At 39.4% G+C, this 25489-nt stretch overlaps 1 protein-coding gene across 3 annotated transcripts in view; it reads left to right on the top strand.

Annotated features, from left to right (window-relative positions):
- The window catches only part of phkb (phosphorylase kinase, beta), a 101708-nt gene extending 77009 nt beyond the window's left edge, over positions 1–24699 (top strand). For 2 of the 3 annotated variants that reach the window (XM_085292197.1, XM_085292369.1), the window contains 17 exons: positions 315–370; positions 3059–3152; positions 9742–9825; positions 10661–10765; positions 11669–11751; positions 12426–12516; positions 14653–14711; positions 14902–15064; positions 15447–15528; positions 15755–15812; positions 18465–18555; positions 19734–19939; positions 20612–20746; positions 21136–21265; positions 22362–22469; positions 22626–22766; positions 23126–24699. In XM_085292197.1, coding sequence (XP_085148323.1) covers positions 315–370; positions 3059–3152; positions 9742–9825; positions 10661–10765; positions 11669–11751; positions 12426–12516; positions 14653–14711; positions 14902–15064; positions 15447–15528; positions 15755–15812; positions 18465–18555; positions 19734–19939; positions 20612–20746; positions 21136–21265; positions 22362–22469; positions 22626–22766; positions 23126–23263 — 1824 coding nt within the window. In that variant the 3' untranslated portion in view covers positions 23264–24699. Of the gene's footprint in view, positions 1–314; positions 371–3058; positions 3153–9741; positions 9826–10660; positions 10766–11668; positions 11752–12425; positions 12517–14652; positions 14712–14901; positions 15065–15446; positions 15529–15754; positions 15813–16146; positions 16238–18464; positions 18556–19733; positions 19940–20611; positions 20747–21135; positions 21266–22361; positions 22470–22625; positions 22767–23125 lie in introns of all 3 variants that reach the window. The other variant, XM_085292280.1, reaches the window with a different exon arrangement.
- The last annotated feature ends 790 nt before the right edge of the window (positions 24700–25489 follow it).

Here is a 25489-nt window from a genome sequence, read left to right as displayed (position 1 = left end):
TCTAAAACGTGATAAGAATCTTGATCCAGTTATTTACTGTCTGTGTAAATATTTGCCGACAATTTCCATTGTGTCACGACAGTCTTTAGTCAATTCTGAAGACCAGTTGTTGTAGTTCTAAAAGCTAAATACATATATATCTTTAAAAAAATGTGAGCGACAAACTGGATGGTCCCTGTTCTCCCTGAATTCGTATTTCATAGTTGGATTTGTCAGACAGGACATTTTTTTTCACGTTTGTGTCTGGTTATTCATTAGCAACCTGTAGGCAAAAGTAGTCTTCACGTAAATCTCTCTGTTTTTCTCTTTCACAGGGCCCCATAGAGAATGACATTGTGATTCACGTGGCCCTGATAGCTGAGAGCCAGAGGTAATTTTTGTGTGTGAGTGTGTCTGTGTGTGTATATATATATGTGTGTGTGTGTGTGTGTCTCTCTCTTAATGTGTTGCAGACCATAAAGGGAGGTTATTTTCCGCTGCTCACTCCTAGTCAACTCTGTCAGTGCCGTAATTGTGGTGAGCTCATAAAGCTGGAGCTCAGGCTGACCTTTGCCTCATCTGTCATTCTTCTCATTGTCTGTGTGTGTGTGTGTGTGTGTGTGTGTGTGTGTGTGTGTGTGTGTGTGTGTGTGTGTCTGTGTGAGTACACATGTGCCTGTGTAAGCACACTTAAATACATGTGTGGCATGTGGGTATGTGTGTTAAACAGGGTCAAGTGACTCTGTGAAGCTTGTTAACCTGTAGCTCCAATTACTGCTGCTTGCAAGTCCCCATCAGGTCTCCTGCATCATCTTCAACATGTCTCCTGTATATACTGTGTCTCAGTAAAGCTCATTAGTAACATTTCGATACATGAATAATTTGCGTCTAGTTTTATATTTACAACAGTCATTCTACATTTGTTCTAATTTAAAGAGAATGAATCTAGAGACATAATATTTATTACCATTCATTAGATTTCACTTGACTCAGCCACAGCTTTAACACCTATAAATTCACAAGGCTGTAGATTTTAAAACATCAATCTGTTGGGAAAGTTTTGCAGGTCACCAGATTTTCAACATGATTTTATAGCTGCAGAGCCGTAAAACATATTCAGCTTTTAAATTGTGTGTGTGTGTGTGTGTGTGTGTGTGTGTGTGTGAGAGAGATGCGCTTGGAGTCTGGCAACAGATTTCAATTCAATTCAATTTTATCTATATAGCGCCAAATCACAACAGCAGTCGCCTCAAGGCGCTTAATATTGTACAGTAGATTGTACAATAATAGATACAGAGAAAAACCCAACAATCAAATGACCCCCTATGAGCAAACACTTTGGCGACAGTGGGAAGGAAAAACTCCCTTTTAAAAGGAAGAAACCTCCGGCAGAACCAGGCTCAGGGAGGGGCGGGGCCATCTGCTGCGAGTGGTTGGGGTGAGAAGGAAGACAGGATAAAAGACATGCTGTGGAAGAGAGACAGAGATTAATAACAGATATGATTCAATGCAGAGAGGTCTGTTAATACATAGTGAGTGAGAAAGGTGACTGGCAAGGAAAAACTCAATGCATCATGGGAATCCCCACAGAAGAGGGGCCTGAAAACTGAAGGCTCTGCCTCCCATTCTACTTTTAAATACTCTAGGAACAAGTGTTCTAATAGGGTGATATGGTACTACAAGGTCATTAAGATAAGATGGGGCCTGATTATTTAGGACCTTGTATGTGAGGAGCAGGATTTTGAATTCAATTCTGGATTTAACAGGAAGCCAATGAAGAGAAGCCAAAACAGGAGAAATCTGCTCTCTCTTTCTAGTCCCTGTCAGGACTCTTGCTGCAGCATTTTGGATTTAAGGAAGGTTTTTTTTTTTTTTTTTTTTTTTTTTAAATGAATAATTTTACTGTCAACAAAATCATTTGTAAGCGGAATTGATTTGAAAAAGCAGCCATTTACTTGGCCAGAATTTGCTAGCCAGTATCAGACAGACCGATGCTAAAAGAAGTCTCTAAGAACCTCAAATTGGAATTGGAAATGGAATATGCAGGCTACTCTTGCAGCTGTTGGAAGTACACGTGTCAACAATCAGAAGAGAGATTGCATAAATTTGACCTGCATGTGGGTGTGCCAGGAAAAAGGGCTTCACAGTCCAAAAAAGAAAATTAGAGCAAAACAGCAGTTTTGCTGTAGACCAGACCTTTTAGAATAATTTACTTTGGCCTGAATGAAGCATAGTGAACAGTAGACACATTTGGCAGCGATTAAACACAGCTTTCTGGAGAAAACCATCATACCAGCTGTGAAGGATGGCGATGGAAATTTTTTGGTTTGAAGGAGGCAGTACATCCATGAAAAACCCCGAACCCTATGTAACAAAACCTTTGCTTGAAAAAGTGGTCAGCAATGCCAACAAGCTTGTGTCGGAGGCTGGTGGACAAACGCTTATGTAGAACAAGTCACCAAGTTACTTCTGCTAAAGGAGGTAATGCAGGCTTCTGAGACCAAGGATGTAGTTACTTGTTACTCATTTTGAGAACAAAAGACATGCAGACACGATCCCATTAATGATTAATAAATCATTCAACAGTTACCCGTGACCACACAAATTGAAGCAGGCCCATTATAGTCAGCATATCTCAGCAGCTTAGAGAGCAAGGAATATAAATGACGATGCTAGTTATGACCGTCCAACCGTTTTTTAAAAAAACTTACAGTGGTGAATTTCAGTTGAATGGCACTGTGCTAGATGGCCTCCAACAGTTTAAGTGAAGTGAGGACAGGATTAGATTACAGCATCTCTCCATCTATTCTTAAAATAAGAAAAATGATAATAATAAGGTGAATCATGGGTATAGTTTTTTTCTTCTTTTGAAGGAGAAACGAGTTCCATTTTTTTGTTTAGTCATAGTCTTTTAACCATATATTTGAATAGATATCCTGCTGTCCAGTTAGATTTCCAGCTTTTTGTGTCTCTCAGCATATCAGGGTTTTTCATATGTATTTTTCAACAAAAGGTCTGTGGGAGCTGATGGAGATGGCATGAAAATAATATTGTATGTTTTTTCTCTATGTGGTTGTAGACTGCAAGTGTTTTTGAATACCTATGGTATTCAGACCCAGACACCCCAGCAAGTGGAGCCCATCCAGATCTGGCCCCAAAAGGAACTGGTCAAGGTAAAGCTTGTTGGTCACATGTTGGTTAGAAGCGTTTTAAAATCATACACCTCTTTGACCTGTGTTTATGTTCTCCTCTTGTGTAGTTCAGAATGTTTGAGGTGTTCTCATTCCTATTAGATGTCCACTGGAAAAATGACAACAGTCAGAAAAGAGGTTTTAACAACTAATCAAGTAACAAACTGAAAACAACATACCGGTACTTGAAAATACACTTTTTCAGTGAGGCTTCCTGTTGGTTTTTTGTCTAGTTGTGTAGTGATGATGTCAGGGAAACTATTACAACTAAACTATTAGAAACCAAAAAAAGGTTCCTTAACACAAACTTGGATGTGGTATTTAATATCATGTGGTATTAGTGGTAATTCAGCACTCACATGGGGCATATGTCAGTCCAGAAGTGGGCTCTTCATAACGTGATTTGTTTTTCCCTCCTTCATTATGAGGCAGTTGGTTGAAGACAAACTAACTACTGCCCACAGAAGTAACTAATTAACTATAATCCACAATGAGTCTAAAATTCTACAGTCTAGCCATGTACATTTGCAATTCTTTATGATTAGACAGTTGCTGTTTGAGTGATGGATTTTACCAACGTTAAACTTGAAATGTAACTGATTGCAGATCCTTTGGAGGTTAGCGGTTAGCACAGTTAGCGCCAGTGACTTGTCCTTGAGTTACGGGCTTTTCCTTATCTTCAAATAAGAAAGCCCAGCCCTGTTTGCTTTGAATGATTGGAAGAAAATGTGAGGGAGGAAAACTGTGATAGACTATTGAAGCCACCCCACCACCAACACAACTACACAGATCAATCTTGCAGTGAGCCAGATTACATTTCAGCAGTCATCTATCAATACCCCAATACGTCTTGGCTCAGTCAGTCCATCTGCTTGTCAGTCCAGGATTTCCTGCTCTTAAGATTTTCCTCTCGATTGTCCCATCAGTCACAGCGGGGCTGCAGAGTAGTTGAAGTGACTTATTAGTTGAGCAGTCATTGTTCACATTGATTGATCAGCATAATGGTGTAGCTTTCACTGTGGCAAACTAGAGATGCATTGAGCAGAGCTGTCTCCAAATTTGGTTTCAGAACAGTATGTTAGATGGGTCAAAAATTTTGAATTGGTTTCACTATAAGCTGTTTCAATCTCGCATTTAAATATTTAAAGATAAACACAACCCTTAAAAAGCCTTTTCATCAGCATTATGAGACTAGGTCGAGTGATGAACGATAAAACCTCCAATAATAATAGGTCAGTTAGTGGTTCAGCTACATTTTTTTAATTATAAGCCACTAGAACTATTCCTTTCTTCGGTTTACCTCAGTGTAATTCTTATCTGATCTAAGGTACATTCTCAATGCAAAGTGATATTTTATAGAATAAAATGATAATGAATCTTTCTGTGTAAAAGGATTGTTTTAAAAAAAAAGAAGGTAACTTTGATTTCAGCAGTAATCCTGCTCTTATGAATCAAACAAGCATGTTGTGAAAATGAAAGTCCAAATCCTGTGTGATGTAAAAACTCCCTGATGTCATCTTCAGTATAAATCAGCTTTTACTACAAAAGGGGTTGAGGTTCAATGGCTTTTAATTAAATCTGAATTCACCAGTGAATCTGCTCAGCAAATCTAAATCCCTTCAAACCTTAACTTTCATAACTTTAAGCAACAAAAGTCATAAAACTCTTGCTATTTAAAGAGCAAAATTAATATACTGATTGTGAGATGGTCTAGCTTATGCTCAGTGTCTAGATTTTTTATTTATTTATATATTTTTAAACACAGAAGAAAAGCAAGTAGCAGATTGTTATTCAGAACAAGGAACTGAGCCCTTTACATGGAAATATTCCTGTAAGATAAAGATGAGATGGAAGGAAAGTGAAGCCGTTGTCACTTGCTTGAGTAGCAAGTTTAGCACAAGCTGCTATTTTCATTCCGTCCACTCTGCTCCTTTCATCTTTTGCAGATTACACTATTTGTACTGTCATATTTATGACACCAAGCACTTACCTCCCTAGCAACTTGTGCTTCAGTCCCATAATATCCATCACTCAAATCCTTGTCTCTCCACTGGATACTGTTCCTCATCTGCATGTCTGTTGTTTGAAGTCTACCAACTCTGTGTTGTCTGTCTTTCCTCTGTCATATCCATCACTCAGTCACTCCCTAGTTGCTGGTGCTCATCTGTCATGTCGGTTACTTGGCGTTTATCCTCCACGCCACATTCTGTAAACAGCCATTTTCTCCTATCATGTCATCTCTTTGAGCTCTGTAGTCATGGGCCTTTTTGCTTTCTGTCCCTCCATCACAATATTCGTCACATTTGAATCCGTAACCCGAGTCTCCACCCTAGGCCCATATCCTGCCCCGCCCCCCATTATGTCCGTTACACCAAACAACTCTCCCCTCCAGGTCTATCATCTGCCTTTGAACTGTCATACCTGTTACTTTTTCCTTCTCTCCCTTCTGCCTCATTCTGCTGCACCGCTCAGCCTCTCAGATGGATATGCAATTGTGAGTCAGAGCGGGCACTGTGCTGAATATTAAATCTGAAGCCCAGACAGACATTTCTTCCTCGACAGAATCTGTTTATCTCCGAGTCATCACCATCTCTGGTGCTGCGGGCTGCATTTGCTCACCTCACCTCGTTTCTTGCAGCCATTTGATTGTGTTGACAACAGCTGCCTGTCGATGGGAGAGTGGCAATTACATTTGAAATGTGTTATTCCCACCCATGCACCCTTAAGCTGATCCTCTTTCATGTCACTGCTTTCTCCAAAAATAGCCTTCCTTTTAGCCGTTTCATATCTGATTGTCATCGCCGATTTCACTAAGGATGGCAATTTGTTTGATGAGACTACTCTTGAATTTTTTCCAGCTTGTGAAGCCTTCCAAATAAGATCCCAATGAGGCTCTTAAAGGTCATTAAAAATACATTTTGTTGTTTTGGGGGTGGGGATGACACTTTGCGTCAAACACATGTCTCGATAGAGACCTAAAAACTAAACTGCAGTGTGCTCATGCTTGTTCAGTTTTAAAGCCTATAGAAAGCAACCTTCTTCCCACAGTTACTCCTCCTTTTACAGCATGTACGGAAATGCAGTGGAGGAAAAAAAGGCATTGAATCATAAGCTGCTGTATGCATTCCCCAGTAGCTTTGACCTGTTGTCTTTATGAAGGCTCTGTAATCTATGATCTAGAAGACCAAAACTCTCCGGCGAGTGAGTAAAATACTATTAAACAGTCATAATGGACAAAAATATAAAATCGAGAATCAGCTTGTGATAGCTTATCCATTTCTCTTTGTAAATCTACACTGAAAAAGTGTTGGTCAATGTAAAGAGGGTTTTTTTGTTTTCTTTATTGTAATTGTAATCAATTTTGTGTCATTACTTCGACCATAACTCAGTGAAAAATAATATTTCCAAGGGACTTTTGGGCAAGATGTGGAAACTACCCATGTCATCGCGGACATTATTTCGAGCTGTTCTGCAACCTGTAAGCTTAATTTAAGTCTCTCTGGTTGTCAGCAACTACAGCAAAACTAAATCTTTTGTGAGCATTGACTTCAGCAATTAAATGTACACTGTGCAGGGCACCAAACCAGCAATAGTAAAATATGCAGAAAAACTCCTGTCTGAGCACCTGTCGAAATGAGGAGTATATCTATGCCGAAGAAAAAGTTTTGTAAGCAAATAATTGCTCATCCTCACACTTACCCACAGAAGAAATGCGAAATACAGCTTTTTGTTACATTTTCCACATGTCAGTCTTGCTGTTTGCGCTTCGGTCAGTGGAAATGCGAGAGAATGAAAGGATGCTTTGATAGGCTGCCTGCGTGTTGTTGTTCGTCATTGGTATTCTGCACACAGGAAGAACTGGGTGCAGAGGTTCCTCCACCCTCCTTTGGGTTTTCTCCTCCAGGTCTTATCTTTGCCTGTTATGGCAATAGTTTGCAAAGTCAGTCAATCTTTAATTAACATTTTTCTACTTTATAAATAAGCATATATGTATGAAACTTTACTTTTTCCCTCTTTTTAACATAATGTTGTATCATTTAGTATTAAATGCCAGCGTTTCAGAGCAGTGAGGAACCACATAGGAGTGGCAGAGCACCACCTTTTGGAGGATGTTGTGTATTGCAATTAGGATGTGTTGTAATGCGGCAGGGAAAGCTTGATAGGCAGATTTCCTGCTTTGATATTTGAGTCTTTGTGTACTGATGCTGCATGATGATAGAACTCAGAACGTGTTTAAATTTCACGCTCATATGTTGTTCATACTGGTTTCATACTGAGCCACGTAAAAAAGAGAAATGTAATACTGCAAACACAGATTTCTCTCTCTCCCTCACACATAAATGATAAGTTGTGGTGACTGTGTCACACCACTGGGCTTCGATCCAGCAGCGGCAAGAAATCAATGTCCACCTTCTTTTTCTTTGCATCTTTGCATCAGTGGATTTTGTCAGCAGGCAACTCAGTGGTAAGAAGCTTTTATCTAAAACACCAAAGAAATGCTTGGGAAGCTGAAAGGCTGGGGCTCCTGTATTCTCTCTCCTGTCGTGTGTAAATGCATTTCAGAGATGGCTGAGGGGGAGGCCGTGACCTTTTTCCTCAGTTCTGTTTTGACAAACTGTAGAGCCTTTTGGATATAATAATAAGTTATTACCTGCAAACTTACTCATCCATCTTGGTTTTACTTGCTAGTTGTTTATAGATCTGGGTTTTCCAGTTCCATAATTAGTGCAAAATGCGTAATAATGCCTATGTGTATATTATATCTTCAGACTTGACTTACAAGTCTTAATCAGTTCACCAATTAAATGTGATATTTGACCTCTGCCTGTCTTCATCAGCCAAACCATGTTGGAATTGAGAATTAATATCAAGCTCTCTTCCGGCCTCTGTGCACCAGACATACTCGCACTGCTGATGTTAACATTTTTCATCTCATAAATTTGTTCTGTACTAAAGAACTGACTCAGGATTTTCACCTTGCGACTGAAGGACCAGACTGAGGCTTGAAACTTGACTTGTGACTTGATTAAAGTCAGCACAGTACTTCTTCTGTAGAGCTGGAAGAGATGGAATTACAGTGTGAAGAGATTACACATTGACCAGACAGAAAACACCTACTCTCAAAAAAAAGGACCCCTTTCATTCTCCAATCTATATCAATCTTGGATGTGAACATAGAACTGGATCATTTTATTGAGTGGAGCTGTGATGATTTACCCAAAGGGGGAAAAACATCTATCCAAGAAGAAGTTTTGAATGTCTTTTAAAAGAATAATTTTAAATATTTTCACTTTAGTTTAATTTGTAAAGAAACAAGGTCATATTTTGTAGTTCAGTGCAAAGAAAAAAAGCTGATAGATGTTTCAATTCAATCAGTGATATGTTATGGTATTTCATGAGGTGGAGAATAGTCAAAATCTAAGCAGTGAAGATACAAATTTTTCCTGTTTTATATGTTAGTCTTCAATAATGCTTAATCCTACATATCCCATAGCATAAACAAAGTGTCCATCCCATTCAAGTATTCGCCTGGTTTGTAACACAATCTTCATTCTAAGAAGTTACTGTTTTCATGGGCTAAATACAACTCTTCAAAAAGGCCTTTGTAACATTGAGCCACAACATTAAAACTAGTGATGGGTAAAATAAATAAATTATATACCCACCAACAGCACAATTCTCCTATGGCAGTGGCACTGAACTTTCTCGCAACTTCAAGAACCAAACTGCTCCCAGCAACAGGCAATATTTCCAAAGCCACATCACTCGCTAACTTAATTATTTTTTAGAAAGGCAGATTATGGCAGAGGAATCCTTCAACCAGTCGAGAGCCAGTGCTAATTAGCTAGCTATCTACAACTGATAAAATCTTTTGGTTGCTGTCATGTCAGCCAACAAATCCCAACAGTGTGAAATTGAAGACCAACTGTTATAAAAATTAATCAAAGCTTTGGATAGATCTGCCGCTGTTAACATCATAACTTGTATATGTGTCACGTAACAACAGAGCGATTGACAGGCTTTGCAACTCAGATCACCAAATACAAGAATAAATCATTTTTGGGAACTATCACACCAAAAGATGTTGTTGAGAACTCAGCGTGATGTCAGTGTCTCTTCTCGTGGGCCCCTGCACTGCATTACAACGGTGTTATCAGCTCTCGCTCCCATGGGTATACTTGGGTCCGCTAAGCATGCTGCTGATGGTGGCACGGGGACCTTTCATTATCGCCACGTCTCATAGCTTTACACAGAGCTACTATCAGTAGGTGGTTCTGCCATATGGAGGTAATTTCAGCTTATGAGTTGCAACAACAAAAAATGTCCCAGTGGGACAGACAGATATTGGACCCACGCTTTCATTTAAATGGTGAATAGAACTGTGCTGCATGACATTTTTAATCAAATGTGGTATTTTCAGTCACCAATTTGATCGCAGGGACTGCAGATAAAGATGTAGGTTGTAGCTTATGTGAAATCAGAGAGCAGGAAGATTTTTCCAGAGTTTAGTTTACTGATAAGGTGTTAGTTTATGTCTCTGTATAATGTGTGTGTGTTTGTCTTTCTGCAGGCATACCGTTTCCTTGCCTTCAATAAAAAGCTGGGGTTGAGTGGACGCCCAGAGAGGCCAGTGGGCTGCATTGGGACCTGTAAGGTATTTGAATATGCACACACGTACCCACAGTCATGTAAGTACATCTCAATACATGTGCTTACTGTACATATGTGCTCCATGAGACTTTGCACAGGTCATGGGTGACCACTAACCTAACAAACCTCCCACATATTGATCCACATAAATATTCCAGAGCTTCGCAATATGGCAAAAATTATTCAGCTCCACGAGTGCTTTCCTTCTTTATTCATACACTATGCATCAGTGAACGCTGAGGTTTTGCGTAGTCTCAGGCGTTATTGCATTTTAATGTGCTAAGTTGCTGTCCAGCAGCCTGTGTGCTTTGTCCGGGTATGTGCATGTTGTGTAGCTGTTACATATTAGCATTTCTAATGTCCATGTGTGCGTGGCGTTAATGTTTCTTGCTGGTGTTGTTTGCGGTTTCTTGCAAATGAAGAACATAGTACAACTAAATAAGTTGAGCTATAACAGCCTCCTCAAACAAAAGCATTGCCAAACAAATGAATCATGTCTCCCAACGCATTGCTAAGACAATATAATAATGGAACATTTATGGGGAAGATGGCTGACTGCCAGAGGACATTATCATTATCAGTGTGTGTGCCCCTGTGAAAATCTGTATGTGTGAAAAGGAGCTTTCTACCAGTTGTGTGAATGTGCTGCATCAGTGTGTGTTATCAAGAGTGATTGTGTAACTCCTGTGTGCCCCCTCTGTCTTAGGATTGATGGCATGTTTTATACGCTATCCAGAATAATGTATATGTGGCTTCTTGTGAGCTATCCGTCTTCTAATGCAGCTGTTTGTTTGCGTGTGTGTGTGCGCGTGTGTGTGCGCGTGCTCGTTTCCCTCTAGATTTATCGTATCCTGGGCAAGACGGTGGTGTGTTACCCAATAGTGTTTGATCTAAGTGACTTCTACTTGTCCCAAGATGTTATGCTGCTGATTGATGACATTAAGGTAAGTCAGAGTCACATTATGGAGCTTACCAATGTCACGAGTCCACAACTTACAAGATTTTATGTGCTTACACAACTTAAATAACTGAGATATATTCAGCTTGTCTGGTTTAAAGAGTCTGTTTTTTAAAAAGGCAAGAAATCTGTAATTTAATGTGATTTCTTACTGCTTTCACTTGGCCCAATAGAAAAGGCACACGCTGTCATAGACTGCTTAATGCTAGGACTGATAGTGGCTACAGTTATCACTGGCTTTTCCAGTGATAACTGTTTAGGCTTGATAATAGCTAATCTTCAATAGTTGGTGCAAAGTAGCCTCTTACCACTGAACATTTTTGAATCAGGAGATGTACAAAGTGCAGGTAGCCAAAATATTTAGCACATTCAACTGTTATCATTTGTATACTCAGATCTCTCAGCCGTGGTGGTAATTCATGGAAGGTTCAGAACTTGTTGTTCTTTTTTAATTACTTTAAAAATGTCAGACTTTCTGATTATTTCCATATTTCCATAAAAAGACTAATGATATTAATATGGTTGCATACTTTCAGGACTGCTCTATATATGCACTACATACATCAGTGTCTGACACTGATTGCCAGCTAAGAATGGCTTATCAGCATTAATTGGCACCTGCCACTGAAAAACGGTAGGAGCGTATGACTGCAGGAATTGGCATATACCAAGACTGAAATATTAATTAAAGGAAATTATCAGGCAGTCTATACCTAAGTTTCCTATGTGGTCATTAAGCCGCTGTTGTACTTTTTAATATGTAACAACTGTCAAAGAATTTAAACCCAGAGTGAACTTTAGAAATACCACAGATTCAAGCTGAAAGTTGAATCTTTGTACTGGAAGTATGAAATGGTGTCTGTGTGTTTGTGTGTGTCTGTGTGTCCAGAACACCCTGCAGTTCATCAAACAGTGCTGGAAGATGCCAGGGCGTCCTCTCTTCCTCGTTCTCATCCGTGAGGATAACATCAAGTAATATTTACACTCTATAATAGTCCTTTTGTCGTTTTTTTGTGGTCTTCCTGCTGTATGATCGCTTTCTCAAAGCACTCTCCCTTCTCCAATCTTGTCATACATCACTCACTATCTCATCTTCTGTCTAACATCCGACTCAAGCTTGCAACAAAATGTCTTGACAGAGAATTTATTTCGCTTTTTTTCCCCATCAATCATGTTTCTGTTTCTCCTCCTCCCCTCCATTTTTTCCCTTCAGTATGTACTATCTGTCTTTATAGCAGAAAGGTGCTACTGCACATTTGCTTGCTGATTGGGTGATAATGTTTCTCATTTGTATCACTATAACCTGGCTGGTGGGCTGATTACAGTAGTATTGACCGTTATCCAGGGAGCCATATGTTAAATGTGCTACAAACGTTTAAGCAGCCACGCTACAGCATCTGGAATGAGTCAGTGGGCTCTCATAGAAACAATTCAATAGTCTTTAGTTTGCTATTGATTGGGATTATGACCTGTCTAGGGGTCAACAACATACCAGATAAAGCACTGAGTATACTCATTTGATCTGAAGCTTCAGTTGCATACTATTAGTGTGTTTAATACAGATATTATGTCTGGAATAAAATCAGTGATACTTGTGATGAAAGGAGAGAGAGCTTATCACAATATTTTAACTTCTGTCTCATCAGAGGAAGCCGCTTTAACCCAGTCTTGGACATGCTGGCCTCATTCAAGAAGGGCAGCATCGGAGAAGTCAAAGTTCATGTTGACAGACTTCAGGTTTGTGGATCCGGTTAATTATGTTTTTGTTTGCAGTGCAAATGTCAAAGATATGCTTTAATCAACACTTAAACAATCAAACTGGTCAACTAAATGAAAAAACCCACACAAAAGTCGAACATGACCTGCAGCACCGAAGCTTTCTACAGTAGTTGGATCCAGTTAGATCAAACAGATTTAATCCTGGCAACTCTCATTGCAAAGCGAGGGCGATCTCTGTCTGTGCCCATTAGAGACTATAGCAGGTAACTGTCTGGTGAATTCACAGTGAGGCCAGTGGGTATCGTGTGTTCTGCATCCTGCACACACTAATCAGGTAGCTTGCTCACCTAAACCTAATGGAGTCTTTCCACTTGAAACCTGAAATGGACTATGTCCACTTGAGGCACTGTGAACAATGACCTGAAATGGTTTTCCAACATGGCCTGGATTTTATGTGTGAAACAGCAAAAGCAATGTGAGGCAAGTTTCTTTGACACTGAGATACTAGCTACTATCTCTCCATCCATCCATTTGCTTCCGCTTATCCTTTTCAGGGTCGCGGGGGTTGCTGGAGCTTATCCCAGCTGGCATAGGGCGAGGAGCGGGGTACACCCTGGACAGGTTGCCAGTCTGTCGTAGGGCTAACATAGCCCTACTATCTAGTTTAATGTAATTGCTTTGACTGCATTTTGTAGTTATTCAAAATAATTCTTGTCAAAATATGAAATGTAACAAAAATAGACAGATACAGCAGCACATCGTAAGCTGACATGATACTGAAACAGGATGGTAGATTTAGTGCTAGACACCAGTGAACATAAAAGGCTATTGCAGTTGATAGCTTGACTTTATTGTGATTTTATTTCATAGGATTATATCTGAATACTTAAGAGAGGCCACTGGGCATGTATTTGGTTAGGTTTGGTTCTTCTTATGTGTTGAACACGTTGAATATATTTCATATCATATCATATATTTCTACAACTAGAACCTCTCTTTCTTGTGTGATCATCAGAATGGGTCAATCCTACATTTAACTGATCAATCATGCTCTTAGATTCACATATTCTTACATTTCCAAGCAAGCACAGAATCAATATCACCACTACTTTTCCTCCACTTTTGATTGTTTGCTTATTGTGGGGGCTTTTATAAAAGCAGCCGTAGAGACAGAAGTATACAGGCTGCTCCCTTCTTTTAGCTCAACAGATATTACAAATAAAGGGATATATATAAAGGGATAGAAAAAAGCTGCTTTATTTTGCTGGTGCCTTGTCCATATTATATCTCAATTTGGTGCATCATGGAAATCTTCGTAGGGCTATTCCCAAATTTACAGTTAACCTTAAAGCTAACCTGTAGATCATCCTCAGTTTTAACTGCATGGTTCAAATATGTCTACATTGAATGATTTTGAACACAGTATTCATGATTTCAAAAACCCAGAAAATTAGGCCAAGGTAGAACCAGGATTATTTGCACACTGGTAACTTTGCAAAGTTTATGACAGTTTTCTAACTTAAACTTCACTTCCAGTGTGTTTGTGGTGTTCAGCAGAGACTTCCTCATATGATCCTTTCTTTTTCTTTTTTTGCTTTCAAGTTTTTCCTTCCCTTTGCCTATTTGCCATTCGCAACACAGCTAACTCCTACAGCTTTGAAACATTTGCTCTTCATCATCTCATTGTTATGGGGAGCAGGATGGCTCCTCTCCTACGCCTCTTATTTTTGTTTTGGAGTTAACTTCAGTTGGAATGGCTAATATCACATTTAGACCACAGGAGAAAGGCAAACCGAACTGCACTCCTACACAGCTATGCTTTTAAAATGCTCAAACTTTTATCATCGCATTACCGTGTAAGACACTCACTTGTCACTGCAACAGTACACATTTGTAAAAATTGTAAGCGTGAACTTATTGCACACCTTACTACTCCATTTGTTATCTGGTACAAACTGCATTATTTAAACGGTTGTTTTGTAAACCGAGTAACCCGACAAACTTCCCCTCTGGGATCTACGCAGCTCCTGAGTAGGCTTTTAGAAGTACTTTGTCAGTGCAGTACTGCAGAATCTCTTGAATGCTAAATTCACCAAAAAAAAAAAAGTCACTTGACAATTTCTTTGATGTGCACTGTCCTTATCAATCATTTAGACCCTGATATCTGGGGCATTTGTGGAGCAACTGGACTTCCTGCGTATCAACGAAGCAGAGTAAGAGTCCCTCTAGTGTTTATGCTCCCTTTGACAGATGTCAGTGTTTTTGCCATAATTACTGCATAAATCAAAGTGTCTAAGTGATACCAGCTTTATTTTCATTTACTGCTTTAAATGTGAAAGCAAAGCTGCGGATAACACAAAAAATATAATTTGTCTGTATCTGTATCTGTGTGTGTGTGAACAGGATCCCAGAGTTTAAAAGCTTTGAGGAGCTGGAGCTGCCTAAGCACTCCAAGGTGAAAAGACAAACAAGCACGCCCAACGTCTCCGACCTGGAGCAGCAGCCTGAGATTAATGTGGAGGAGTGGCAGAACAAGTCCACCAATGAGATCATTCAGAAGTTCCATGTGAGTTGTTCAAAAAGTACCCAAAAATAACACATTCTCTTAACTAAAGAGAACTGTGAATAAAATGGGCAGGGCATAAACTTTTCCTCACTGTTGTCGCTATAGCTGCTAATTAAATGGTAATCTTTTATCCGAACAGCATTACCAAGACTGGCAGAAGCCCCTCCAGCTCTTCCTTCTATGCCATGTCTGACTTAATCAGTGTCGTGCCTGTTGTCACTGATGCATGCTCAGCTTTGTTCCCCCCGGGGTCTTTGCCTCTGCTTTCCCAGAACAGAGCCCTACTGTCAAACAGAAATGATCTTGGCTGAAATGTTTAACTATACTGTTTTTGTATGGAAGGCTCATCATCCCTTTCATCTGAATGTGTATCATTGTAAAGGACTGTGACTGCTTGGCAAGTCAGGCTCAGCTTGCTAGCATCCTTCTGAGGAGAGAAGGATCGGACTTCCTTGCCAAAGATGGTAAGCACTCGCATTGTGAGCTGTACTAAAAGCTGTACTTTCACAAATTAACAGCAAATCTGTTTAAATCGAGGAATTTCCACTTCCCAGTTTTGCCTGACATCATCTAAACTGTTTTCTACCTTAAAAATTGACGCATTCATCAGTTACATCTTATTAATTTAAATACAACTCTATTTCTCTTTGAAGTTTTTTTTAACGTCTGAACGTTTTGTTGTAATTATAGAGAACATGATGGAAGAATTGGAGAGAATCTACAGAAGAGCTGGCAGCCGAAAACTTTGGTCTGATATTCTCACACACACACACACACATGCACTATTAAAATCTGTTCATAGACCTTTTTGCAGCAGTTCAGCCTTCTGTTCCTACATTTCTTTGGATTACATTATATTTGTCCTGATTTGATTTTCGGTTTTTGCCTTTGCTAACATTCTTCGTGTGTGTAATAAAAGAACTTGGAATGGAGTTTGAAAATTGAATGAGATGTGAACTATATGAGGATTTTTCTCTGTACTTTAGCGAGGGTTCTTTTAAGCAGTTGCTTGTATATAGACCTGTTGTGTAATCTTCATAAACACTTCAAAATAACTGTCATTTAATCTGGCTGAACTGTAGGCTGGCAGTGCGCCATGCTGCAGCTATTACCAAGAAGTTTGCCAGCTCTATAGCTCCTCACATCACCACAATTCTGGTGCATGGGAAACAGGTAATGTTCAGGCAGAGATGGAGTCAAGTCCGTGCATGAGTAGCACCGGTTAGTTGGCTAGCTTGCTGTCGAAAAAGCTTTCCTAGAGCTGTGTGAGGTTCAGCCCATCCACACTTTGGATTCTTCTTAGGCAGGTCATTTAGAGGTGTGAAAGAAAACATTAAACTGAATTTGGAGTTCATTCTTTTTTAAACAAGTTCAATAAATATGCATAAAACTTATACAATGCTTACAATATGTGAACATAAGCAGTGGCCACTTAATGCCCCTAGAGTTATCTAGCTATTAGAGATGTGTTTAAAAGAATAAGATTTAGCATCTTAGTGTTATTTAATTGACTAGCAGGTGTTGGAAAAACACGAATAGGCTAATATCTTAGCATATCAAGGAGATAAACGTATTCCTAGTGAAACCACTGGGGTTAGAAATATAGAACATAGCTAACTCTCACACAGTCGTCAGTTTGGATGAGGCAGCTTTGCCAAGCTAGCAGGCGCTTTGACACAGGCTGTACGGGCTTTCTCTCTCCATTAACCATCACAGTGGCTCGCCCTTCACTTCTGCTGTTTTGATATACATATATAATTTATTTTTTAGCATCACATGTTTCTCTAAGGCTGGCTGTATACTGCAAATGAAACAGAATTTGACTTGCAGCCACAGGTCCAATTTATTTGTTTGCTAGATGAAAGTGCTTCATAGCTACTGCGGGAGCTGGCAACACACATAATGTAATATTAGAACAAATGTGGTATAAAATTTGTGGAATACATAACTGAGCCAAATTGACTGCCTTTTTCTGTGTCTGTTGTTAGGTCTTGCACAACAGATGCACAGAAGGCATTCAGTAATTTTTGAAATAATATACGGGTCTTCTAAGGCAATGATATGGGTAAATGAAAACATCAAATCAGGGTACAGTGTTTTATGTTGTCAAGAAATCTCTGCATTTCTCTTTTTGATCTTTGTCTATAAAACTGCCAAAATTCCTTTTTGTTTGTGGTGTACTGCTGGCCTGTCTCACAAAAAACTGACCAAATACTACAAATGGTTGTCACAACTTGTGAGCTTTTGTTCCCCTCGGTGTTTTTATTTGATTTTGTATCCAGTTGCCTGAAATGACAACTTTTATTGTATGCTGTTTTTTGTTAATTAATAGGATTTTAGCATAAAGAAATTTGATTATGCTGTCAAGTTAAAAAAAAATTGTCTGCAGGCAGGTTTTCAGCTTGCTGGCAAATGGCATCAATACTCAGTTCAATTTACTTTCTCATTTACCTAACATGGGCCAGGAAGTGAAGCTTGAAATAGGTTCCCCAACAAAGCATCGGTGGATTGACACCACATCATGCCTTCTAAACGTTAAAGCTTTGTTACCTTTTTTATTCATTGTATTCAAGATGTGCCCTTGTATTTCTGCAGGTTTAAGCACTGAATAACTCTACAGATACACACACACGCTTTCACACAGAAACACACACAAAAAAGATATTCGCAGCATATAATAAGAGGAGGTTGTGTTTCAGCTGATTATATCCATGCCCCCCATTAATTAAGTATTCCATGTGTTCCCTGCTTCTGTGTTGTGGATGTGTGTCGATAGCAGGCTTGGTTGTGGGCTACCATGTGAAGATTTGTGAACAGTTTGTGTGCTGATTTTTTCCTCATAGGATTCCTGCAGGCCCGAGGAGGCAGTTTGAAGGTTGCGCTGAATCCTGAACAATGCAATCAGAAATTAGTGAACATTAAAATATTTTAGGAGATGACAAACTTTTAGATGTTATTTATAGGGACACATTTTCTAGTCATGTGTTTGACTTTTAGATTTAGATTGGTGATTTATGGTTGGTTTACACAGCTTGTGTATGTATGTGTAGCTGTATATATCTGTATATATATGTGTGTGTGTGTGTGTGTGTGTGTGTGTGTGTGTGTGTGTGGGTGGGTGAATTGTGTTGCTTACATTGTTGAAATATACATTGCTGTGCTTGAGAGTCACCATCTACCAGAACCAAATTCCTTGTATGTGTCTGTGCATATACATGGCCAATGAACGCGATTCTGATTCTGATTTAATACTTTAAAGAGTATTTAATCAAATATTGGAAGAATTGCAATGATTATAAATTTATTTTTTTAAACTTTAATTAAATGAGGCTGCAGTCTTAGCTGTTAGTCATTATCTGTCGTGGTGTAAAGAATGTTCTTGTGTCTTTTCGCCCACTAGGTCTGTTGTCCGTCTTGCTGCCAGTCTGTTATCTAAGCTAGTGGACAGCCTTGCCCCCAGTATTACTAGTGTTTTAGTGCATGGCAAGCAGGTAAGTGGACACACAGACTGCAGGGCCTGATTAGTGACAATCCTTTCGGCAAATTATGTCTGAAAAAATGTTGGTGGCATGTTGGGATAATAATTTTAATGTTCACTGATTAGGAAAAAAATTAAAGTTGAAATATTTGGTTTAAAGCTCCTCAAGCTGTCGTCCTGTGGGAATTGCTTAGGCCAGCTGCATGCTCATATCAATCATCACAGCTCGCCTCCATTGTGTGTCCATATAAGCTGTAGTTATAGTAGCGCTGCTGGTGTGACTACCATAGAGTCCTAATCTGCACCGTGTCTAGACACACTCCATATGCCAATTGATATATTGTGACCCGTGAATTTGCCTGATGCCACTCCCTCACGCTGGATGAGTTTCGGCGCATCATTTTCTGTCAAGTGTTATTCAGAGATTAGCCTCCTCTCAAGAGTGTCAGTTATCTTGCCTCATTTTTACCCCTCTGAGCAGTTTTAGGCATTTCATTATGCTCAAGTAGCTCAAGGTGTGAATCTGCATATAGATTGCCTACCGGAGGGAATGCTCCTCTCAACATGATTGGAAAAGCTGATTTAAAATTTGAGACGCCTGTGTTCCTCTGCTTACAATAACAGCTCAGTTGGAAAAAATAAGAGGCACCACCCCATTTAAGTCAATTCTGACTTGAGTTTTGATTAAATTTCTCGTCGTTATTGAAATCCAACAAAGCATTCCCCTTGAATTTAAACTCGGCTGTACCCAAACTTTATTTCCAGCTTGTCTTCTTTGTACTCAGTTCGAATCCATTTAGATGTATAGATGAAAGATACATCTCAGTGCTAGATTTCATCAGCTGAAGACGAGAGTAAAAGCGTGTCCTCTCATCAGTTAGACTGCTGAGGTGTAATTTTCTTGAGATGGCTTCAGAAGAAACAAATACAAAAGTGGAATCTTGAGATCTGTAATTTTTCCTACTCACTTATATGTGACTCTGAGAGAGGAGGCCAATTTTAGATTGATGGAAAAAGGATACTTGTAAGAATTACACCTTAGAGAAGTACTGCGCTCATGCTCGCCTCTGCACATACACACTTTTGCAGATTTGCCGGACTGCAAAACTTTCTAACCAACGTGATGTTTGCTGTCTGTGTGTGTCTGTGTGTACATATGTATGTGTCTGTGGTGTTTCCTGTGATTACCAGGTGACCCTTGGTCTATTTGGACACGAGGAAGAGGTGATCTCTAACCCACTGTCTCCAGGGGTGATCCAGGGCATCATCTACAGCAAATGCTCCCCTTATGGTGGGGAGCGGGAGGCTGTTCTGCAGCAAGAGATGGTCATCCACATCGGATGCATTATCTCCAACAACCCTGAGCTGTTCAGTGGCATGATCAAGATCAGAGTCGGGTAACCCAAGTGTATTTAGTGAAGCTAGATGAATTTGAGCAGGATGGGGCAGCTGTAATTCTTCCCTCCCTGCTGTTCATTCTAGTACAAACTATAGAAAGAAGCCCTCATGTTAGCTAATCAAAGCAGTAATAGCAGCACAAGGTGACACGTTTGATCAAGAAATTACTTAATATTAGTTATTTTTGGACATATCCATTCTTTCTCAGACCAAGGCTGTGACATATAAAAACTTTACAAAAACACTGGAGAGCACAAGAAGGTGGCATTGTAAATAAGTTAAGCAAGCTGTAAAAAATGGCTTCTCACAAGGGGCACAGTCAGAAATTATGCGTTGTTTTCCAGCTCATTAAAATGAAAAAGCACATGTACCTGTGGCAGATTTGACTTCATCCTTGTTTTGTTTGTTTTTTTAAACCTTTGAATTATCTGCATCCTGTGTGTGAGCATGAATAAAACCCTGTGAAGGTGTAATCCCAGCAGACTAAAAAGGCAGTTTTTTACCTGTGCACTTGACTATTGTCTGCAGTTACACTAAACAGTGATGGATTAGAACTTATTTTATCAGTTATATATGTGTGAATTTATCCCTAAGTGATCATATTGATGTGAGCTGTGCAGGGCTCAGTGCCACCATTGATAACAGCACATGTGTATTATGTGGACTTCCAGATGGATTGTCCAGGCTATGAAACATGAACTGAAGATCGTGGCAGGAGACATGCCACCCCAGGACATCTACCAGCTCTCCCCCAGCGACATCAAGCAGCTTCTGCTGGACGTGCTGCAGCCGCAGCACACTGGCAGGTATTCTCTCTCTTTCACTCACACACGAACACGCATCGCACAAACACACATTATCGCACTTTATCAAGAGCGTTATCCGTGCTTTCTCCTTATATTAACTCACAGATCTGCCTTTGAAGATGCTGTTTCTTTATCTTAATGCCTCTACTTTTTGTATAATCTTTTTGACTTTAATTATTTTATCTTCTTTCTTGTCTACATTCATATCTTATTATCTGCGGCTGCCACAACCCAATTTCCCCTTGGCAATTATGAAAATCTTATCTTATCTCATCTGATCTAATACACACCAGCTCACAGACAATTTTCCTTTGGCACAAAGGCTGGCATCCTCATATTTTGCCTGTTACTAAGATGTGTTCAGCAGTTTCTTCCTCGTTTCGCCTCAGGTCTTGGCTGAACAAGCGTCAGATCGATGGCTCTCTGAACAGGACCCCTTTGGGCTTTTATGATCGTGTGTGGCAGATCCTGGAGAGGACCCCAAATGGTATTGTGGTAGCTGGGAACCACCTACCACAGGTACCCGCCTACCCCCACTTTGCTGCTAGATAATTACTCTGACCCATGCTGATTAATGATGACACTGTGTGTTGTGTGCTGTAAAAGAATCACTTTTTTTTTTAATCTGTGTGGAAAATTTCTGTAGGCCAGAAATTCTTTTTTGGTAAATCATTAATATGTTTGCATATGCAGGCATGACTCCCATGAAGAAATACAGAATAAGTACTTGTGCATAAGCCTTTTAATGAAACCCTTAATTGACTAAACCAACTTTAACTGTTGGTAAAGTAACTACTTTTAAAGTCTCGATAATGCTCATATGACCGCCACATGGATAGTTGCTCTGCTAAAATGTGGAAACACTGGAAATGAAGATGGCTTTCTGCACAAATGTTCTGCTTGACATGTAGTAGTTAGTAGTTTTTACTCCATTTGTGAAAATGTGCCTTGCCTCCTAACAGGCTTCACTGCAGGTTATAGCCCTTTGGCTCCACTGTGGCCTGAAATCTAAAGCACGTAGACACCACCACATATGGAGTTTGCTCCCCTGAGATGCATTGACAGACATTTTATGGCAGGCATTTTATTGCAGCCACCTTTAGCTGCTGCTTGTTTGGGAGTAAAGACCTGTAAAGTCTGTACACAAGCAGAATCCATGCAGTTCGCATGCATACTTTACGAAATGTGAATTAGCACTAATATCAGTAATTATGGACTAGAACCTTCATAAATATGGTGATGTCTGGACTTCTGGAGTCATTCACCGATTTTCTGTGAAGAATTATTTATAACTGCTGGTTGTTTGGTCAGTAGATTCAGTTAGTGTGACTTGATTAGCTATTTCTGCTCACAGTGTTTTAACATTATTTAAAATACAACAGGTTCATGTTATTGTGAAGTGTTTCTAGCTTAATTTGTTGAAATACATGGAAGAGTAAAGCTTTAACAAGCAACACAAACTTTTTTGATGTCTACAGTAGGTCTCATGTATACTGTAGCACTGCAGCATGACCATATTTTGCTGGTCGCAAACATGCAAAGACATGTTCCATTACATTTTTTTTCTCCCATTAATCACATTTATCTCATCTCCTATATCCTCATCTCTTTGCAGCAACCCACGTTGTCTGACATGACCATGTATGAGATGAATTTCTCCCTGCTGGTGGAGGACACGCTGAAGAACATTGTTCTGCCCGAGTACAGACAAATCATAGTGGAGGTAAACAGGCCCGTTCATCAGCACCAACAAATAGAATCAAAGTATTGAAGGATTTTACTCATCCTGGTATCGACTGTTCCTGTGGTTTACAATGATTAGATTTCAGTAATTTTGAGACTGTCTTCATTGTTATTAATATTAACGTCTTGCCCATAGTTGCTGATGGTAGTGTCCATAGTTCTGGAGAGGAACCCGGAGTTGGAATTCAGTGAAAAGGTGGATCTGGACAATCTGGTGAAGGAAGCCTTCAGGGATTTCCAGAGAGATCGCAGCCGCTTTGAAGGAATGGAGAAACAGGTAATGTGTCTCAACCTTAGGGTGACCTGTAATATACTTTCTTTTTCCTCTTTAAACGTGACCTTAGTGTCTACCACAAAATTGTAACATCACCTTCTTAAATTGATCCTCTAAAATCTTTTATCTTCTGTTCCAGTTATATTAAGGTGGGTTCAATTTAATTAAATTGTTGAAGGGTTAACACTGACATTTTCCAATTCATTAGAGTCTTATTACATTTGTCAGATTTAATCCTGTTGATTTTTTTCCTCCTTTATTGCATCTAATTCATGAACAGCCTCTTCGTACTTGCAGCTCGTTGGTTTAGGTACTTTTTAAAGACATATTTTATCATCTGACCCTGACTTTACTTGTCCCAGGATGACATGGAGGAATTCTACAACACACCACCAGTGGGAAAGAGAGGCACCTCCAGCTACTTGACCAAGGCTGTTGTGATCCAGTTGCTGCAGGGGGATGTTAAGCCCTGCAAGGATGACCCATGCACTGTTAGTTAAATTATACCAGTTGAAAACAGTGGACTGTCCCCCATTCTTGATATGCATTATAATGCATTATATGCATAACTTCAGTCTTCAGCAGTACCACTTTAGCAAGCTATTTTTTTCAGAGATTAGCATGTCTGCAGTTTGCTCAAGGAAATAAAAATAGCTATAAAAATAAAATTGTAATCATTAGGGATAATTCTAAAGTAGATCATGTGTTCACTTTGTTTTAGCGATACAAATTTGTGTGTTACTTGTCCAGAACAGAAGTGTTTATCCAGAGATTATTTATCTTATATCTTTACATTTTACTCATAACTAGCTAATGTCACCACACAACTAGCTAGCTCTTTTTCCCTGCTATCTGAATGTTTTTGATTAGCATATCTGCACTTTGTTTTGCAATTCATATACTGTACATCCAGGAGACTTAGCTTAACTCAGCATCTACATTCTGGTCTGCAAGAGAGAAATTGTTTATCACAAAGCTTGAACTGTTTGTTGAACTATTGCTTTATGATTTTTGTTGTTGGTGCTGAGAAATTGGTTTTAAATTCTCTGCATTCTAGCTGTCAGCTATGTCAGAAATTAAACTTCAGTGAGCTGTGCTAAGTAACAGCTGTGCAATACATTGTAGGTCACCAGCAATAACTTGTAGATGTTACATAGAAGTTTCAAGGTCATACTATATCAGGAGAAAGGTGGTTCTTACACTGGTGAATTTGATTCCCTGGACATCATGTGACTTATCATGCAAAGCAGAGGGCAGTAACTTCTGTCTTTATTTCATATATGGTTCATCCAAAATGTAGCAGTCTCAATCAAAATGCAGCATGGCCTTGTTAACAGGCTGGCTCTGGCTCTTTGGCATTAGAAACACATTAGAAATGTGTGCACACATTCTAAAATGTCTTTCTTTTTAATTTAGTGAATTACATAAAATTTAGAAATGTAGAATTCAAAATACGAACAAAGTTAGGTGTTTGCTGTACTCTTAAAGGAACTCTGTGTCCTCTTATTTTTGTGCATGCAGAGAATACGCATGACAATAGGTACTGTTAGCATAACAATTGTGAGGGTTTCTCTCAGTATTACAGGTCACAAAACAGAGCTTTTGCGAGGCCTTTTTTCTCCACAATAGTCCTCTTTTTGACAATGAGTACTGCTCATCCAAAGTCCGGGGACTGAGCCTCCCTAAGAAACTGATGTTTTGTTAAACGTGGGAAACAGAAAAGATTTCTGCCATCCTTAACTAGAAATGATAAGGCTCCCTTTGACTTATTTTAAAGCGTGCCTCTTTGAATATCATCACTGTGATGAATCTGCCCAACCTCGTCATGGTCTGTTTGAGTGTGTCAGTGTGTGTTCTTTGCCTCTGTCATTCAAAAGGAGTATTTTTAACTCCAAACTGTGGTTTGAAAGAATAAAGTTATCACAAAAACTACAAACATTTTTCTCTCTGTGACTTCCTGTTGTGAATTGTGCTTGTGAATGAGTAAAGAGGCCAAATGTCACTTCCAACCCCTTTGATTCTAAATATATAATTACTTTACATGAAGCTAAAATCTCATGTTTCTTATAAAACTGCAGCAGAAATGGAGTGTAACTGATATCCCCGAGGGGGTGTGTTTGGCATTGTGCTGCATCCTACCAGTTACACCCCCTCATGTTGACTGAACCCCTTATCAATCTGCATCTCAGCACTGAGTCTGCGTGAGCTGCTGTCTTGCAACACTGACTGACAGGCAGACAGGGTGGAAAAAGCCAGAGAAGATAAATGAGCTCTGCCTCATACTCGATATATTCAAGTCGACTCTGGTGAGAAGAGCTTTTGCCTGTCTTGTTGAATGAATGTTTTCCACATCGAGGCAAATCCAAAAGGAATCCCTAAGCATTAATTTAAACAAGTAACCTCAAGAAGGCTTTTCATTTCTTCCCAATTAGTTAAACACTTTGGGATGTATGATAAAGAGCCGTGCTTTCATTGAGAAAGGAGCTCTGCTTTCAAACACCAGGGAACGCCACTCATAAATAGATTACCATTCAGGCATTATGTCCTATTTTCTCATGGCCTGAATCATAAATAAGATGATATTGAGAAAAAAAAGCCTTTCTTGTATTGAAAACTAAATCATATTAGAGAGCATTGAGATGCAGCTCAGTAATATTGTACAGATGTACCGCTGAAGTCTCAAACTGATGCACCATCGGTCCACTAGAATGCAGCAGAGTCCAAGA

Source organism: Mchenga conophoros, linkage group LG1 (genome assembly GCF_057382185.1).
Source record: "Mchenga conophoros isolate Kocher_MC1m ecotype Shallow Benthic linkage group LG1, M_conophoros_male_GT1.1, whole genome shotgun sequence".
Taxonomy (NCBI): Eukaryota; Metazoa; Chordata; class Actinopteri; order Cichliformes; family Cichlidae; genus Mchenga; species Mchenga conophoros.
The sequence above is the reverse complement of the archived record's forward strand: the minus strand, read 5'-3'. Positions and strand labels throughout refer to the sequence as shown.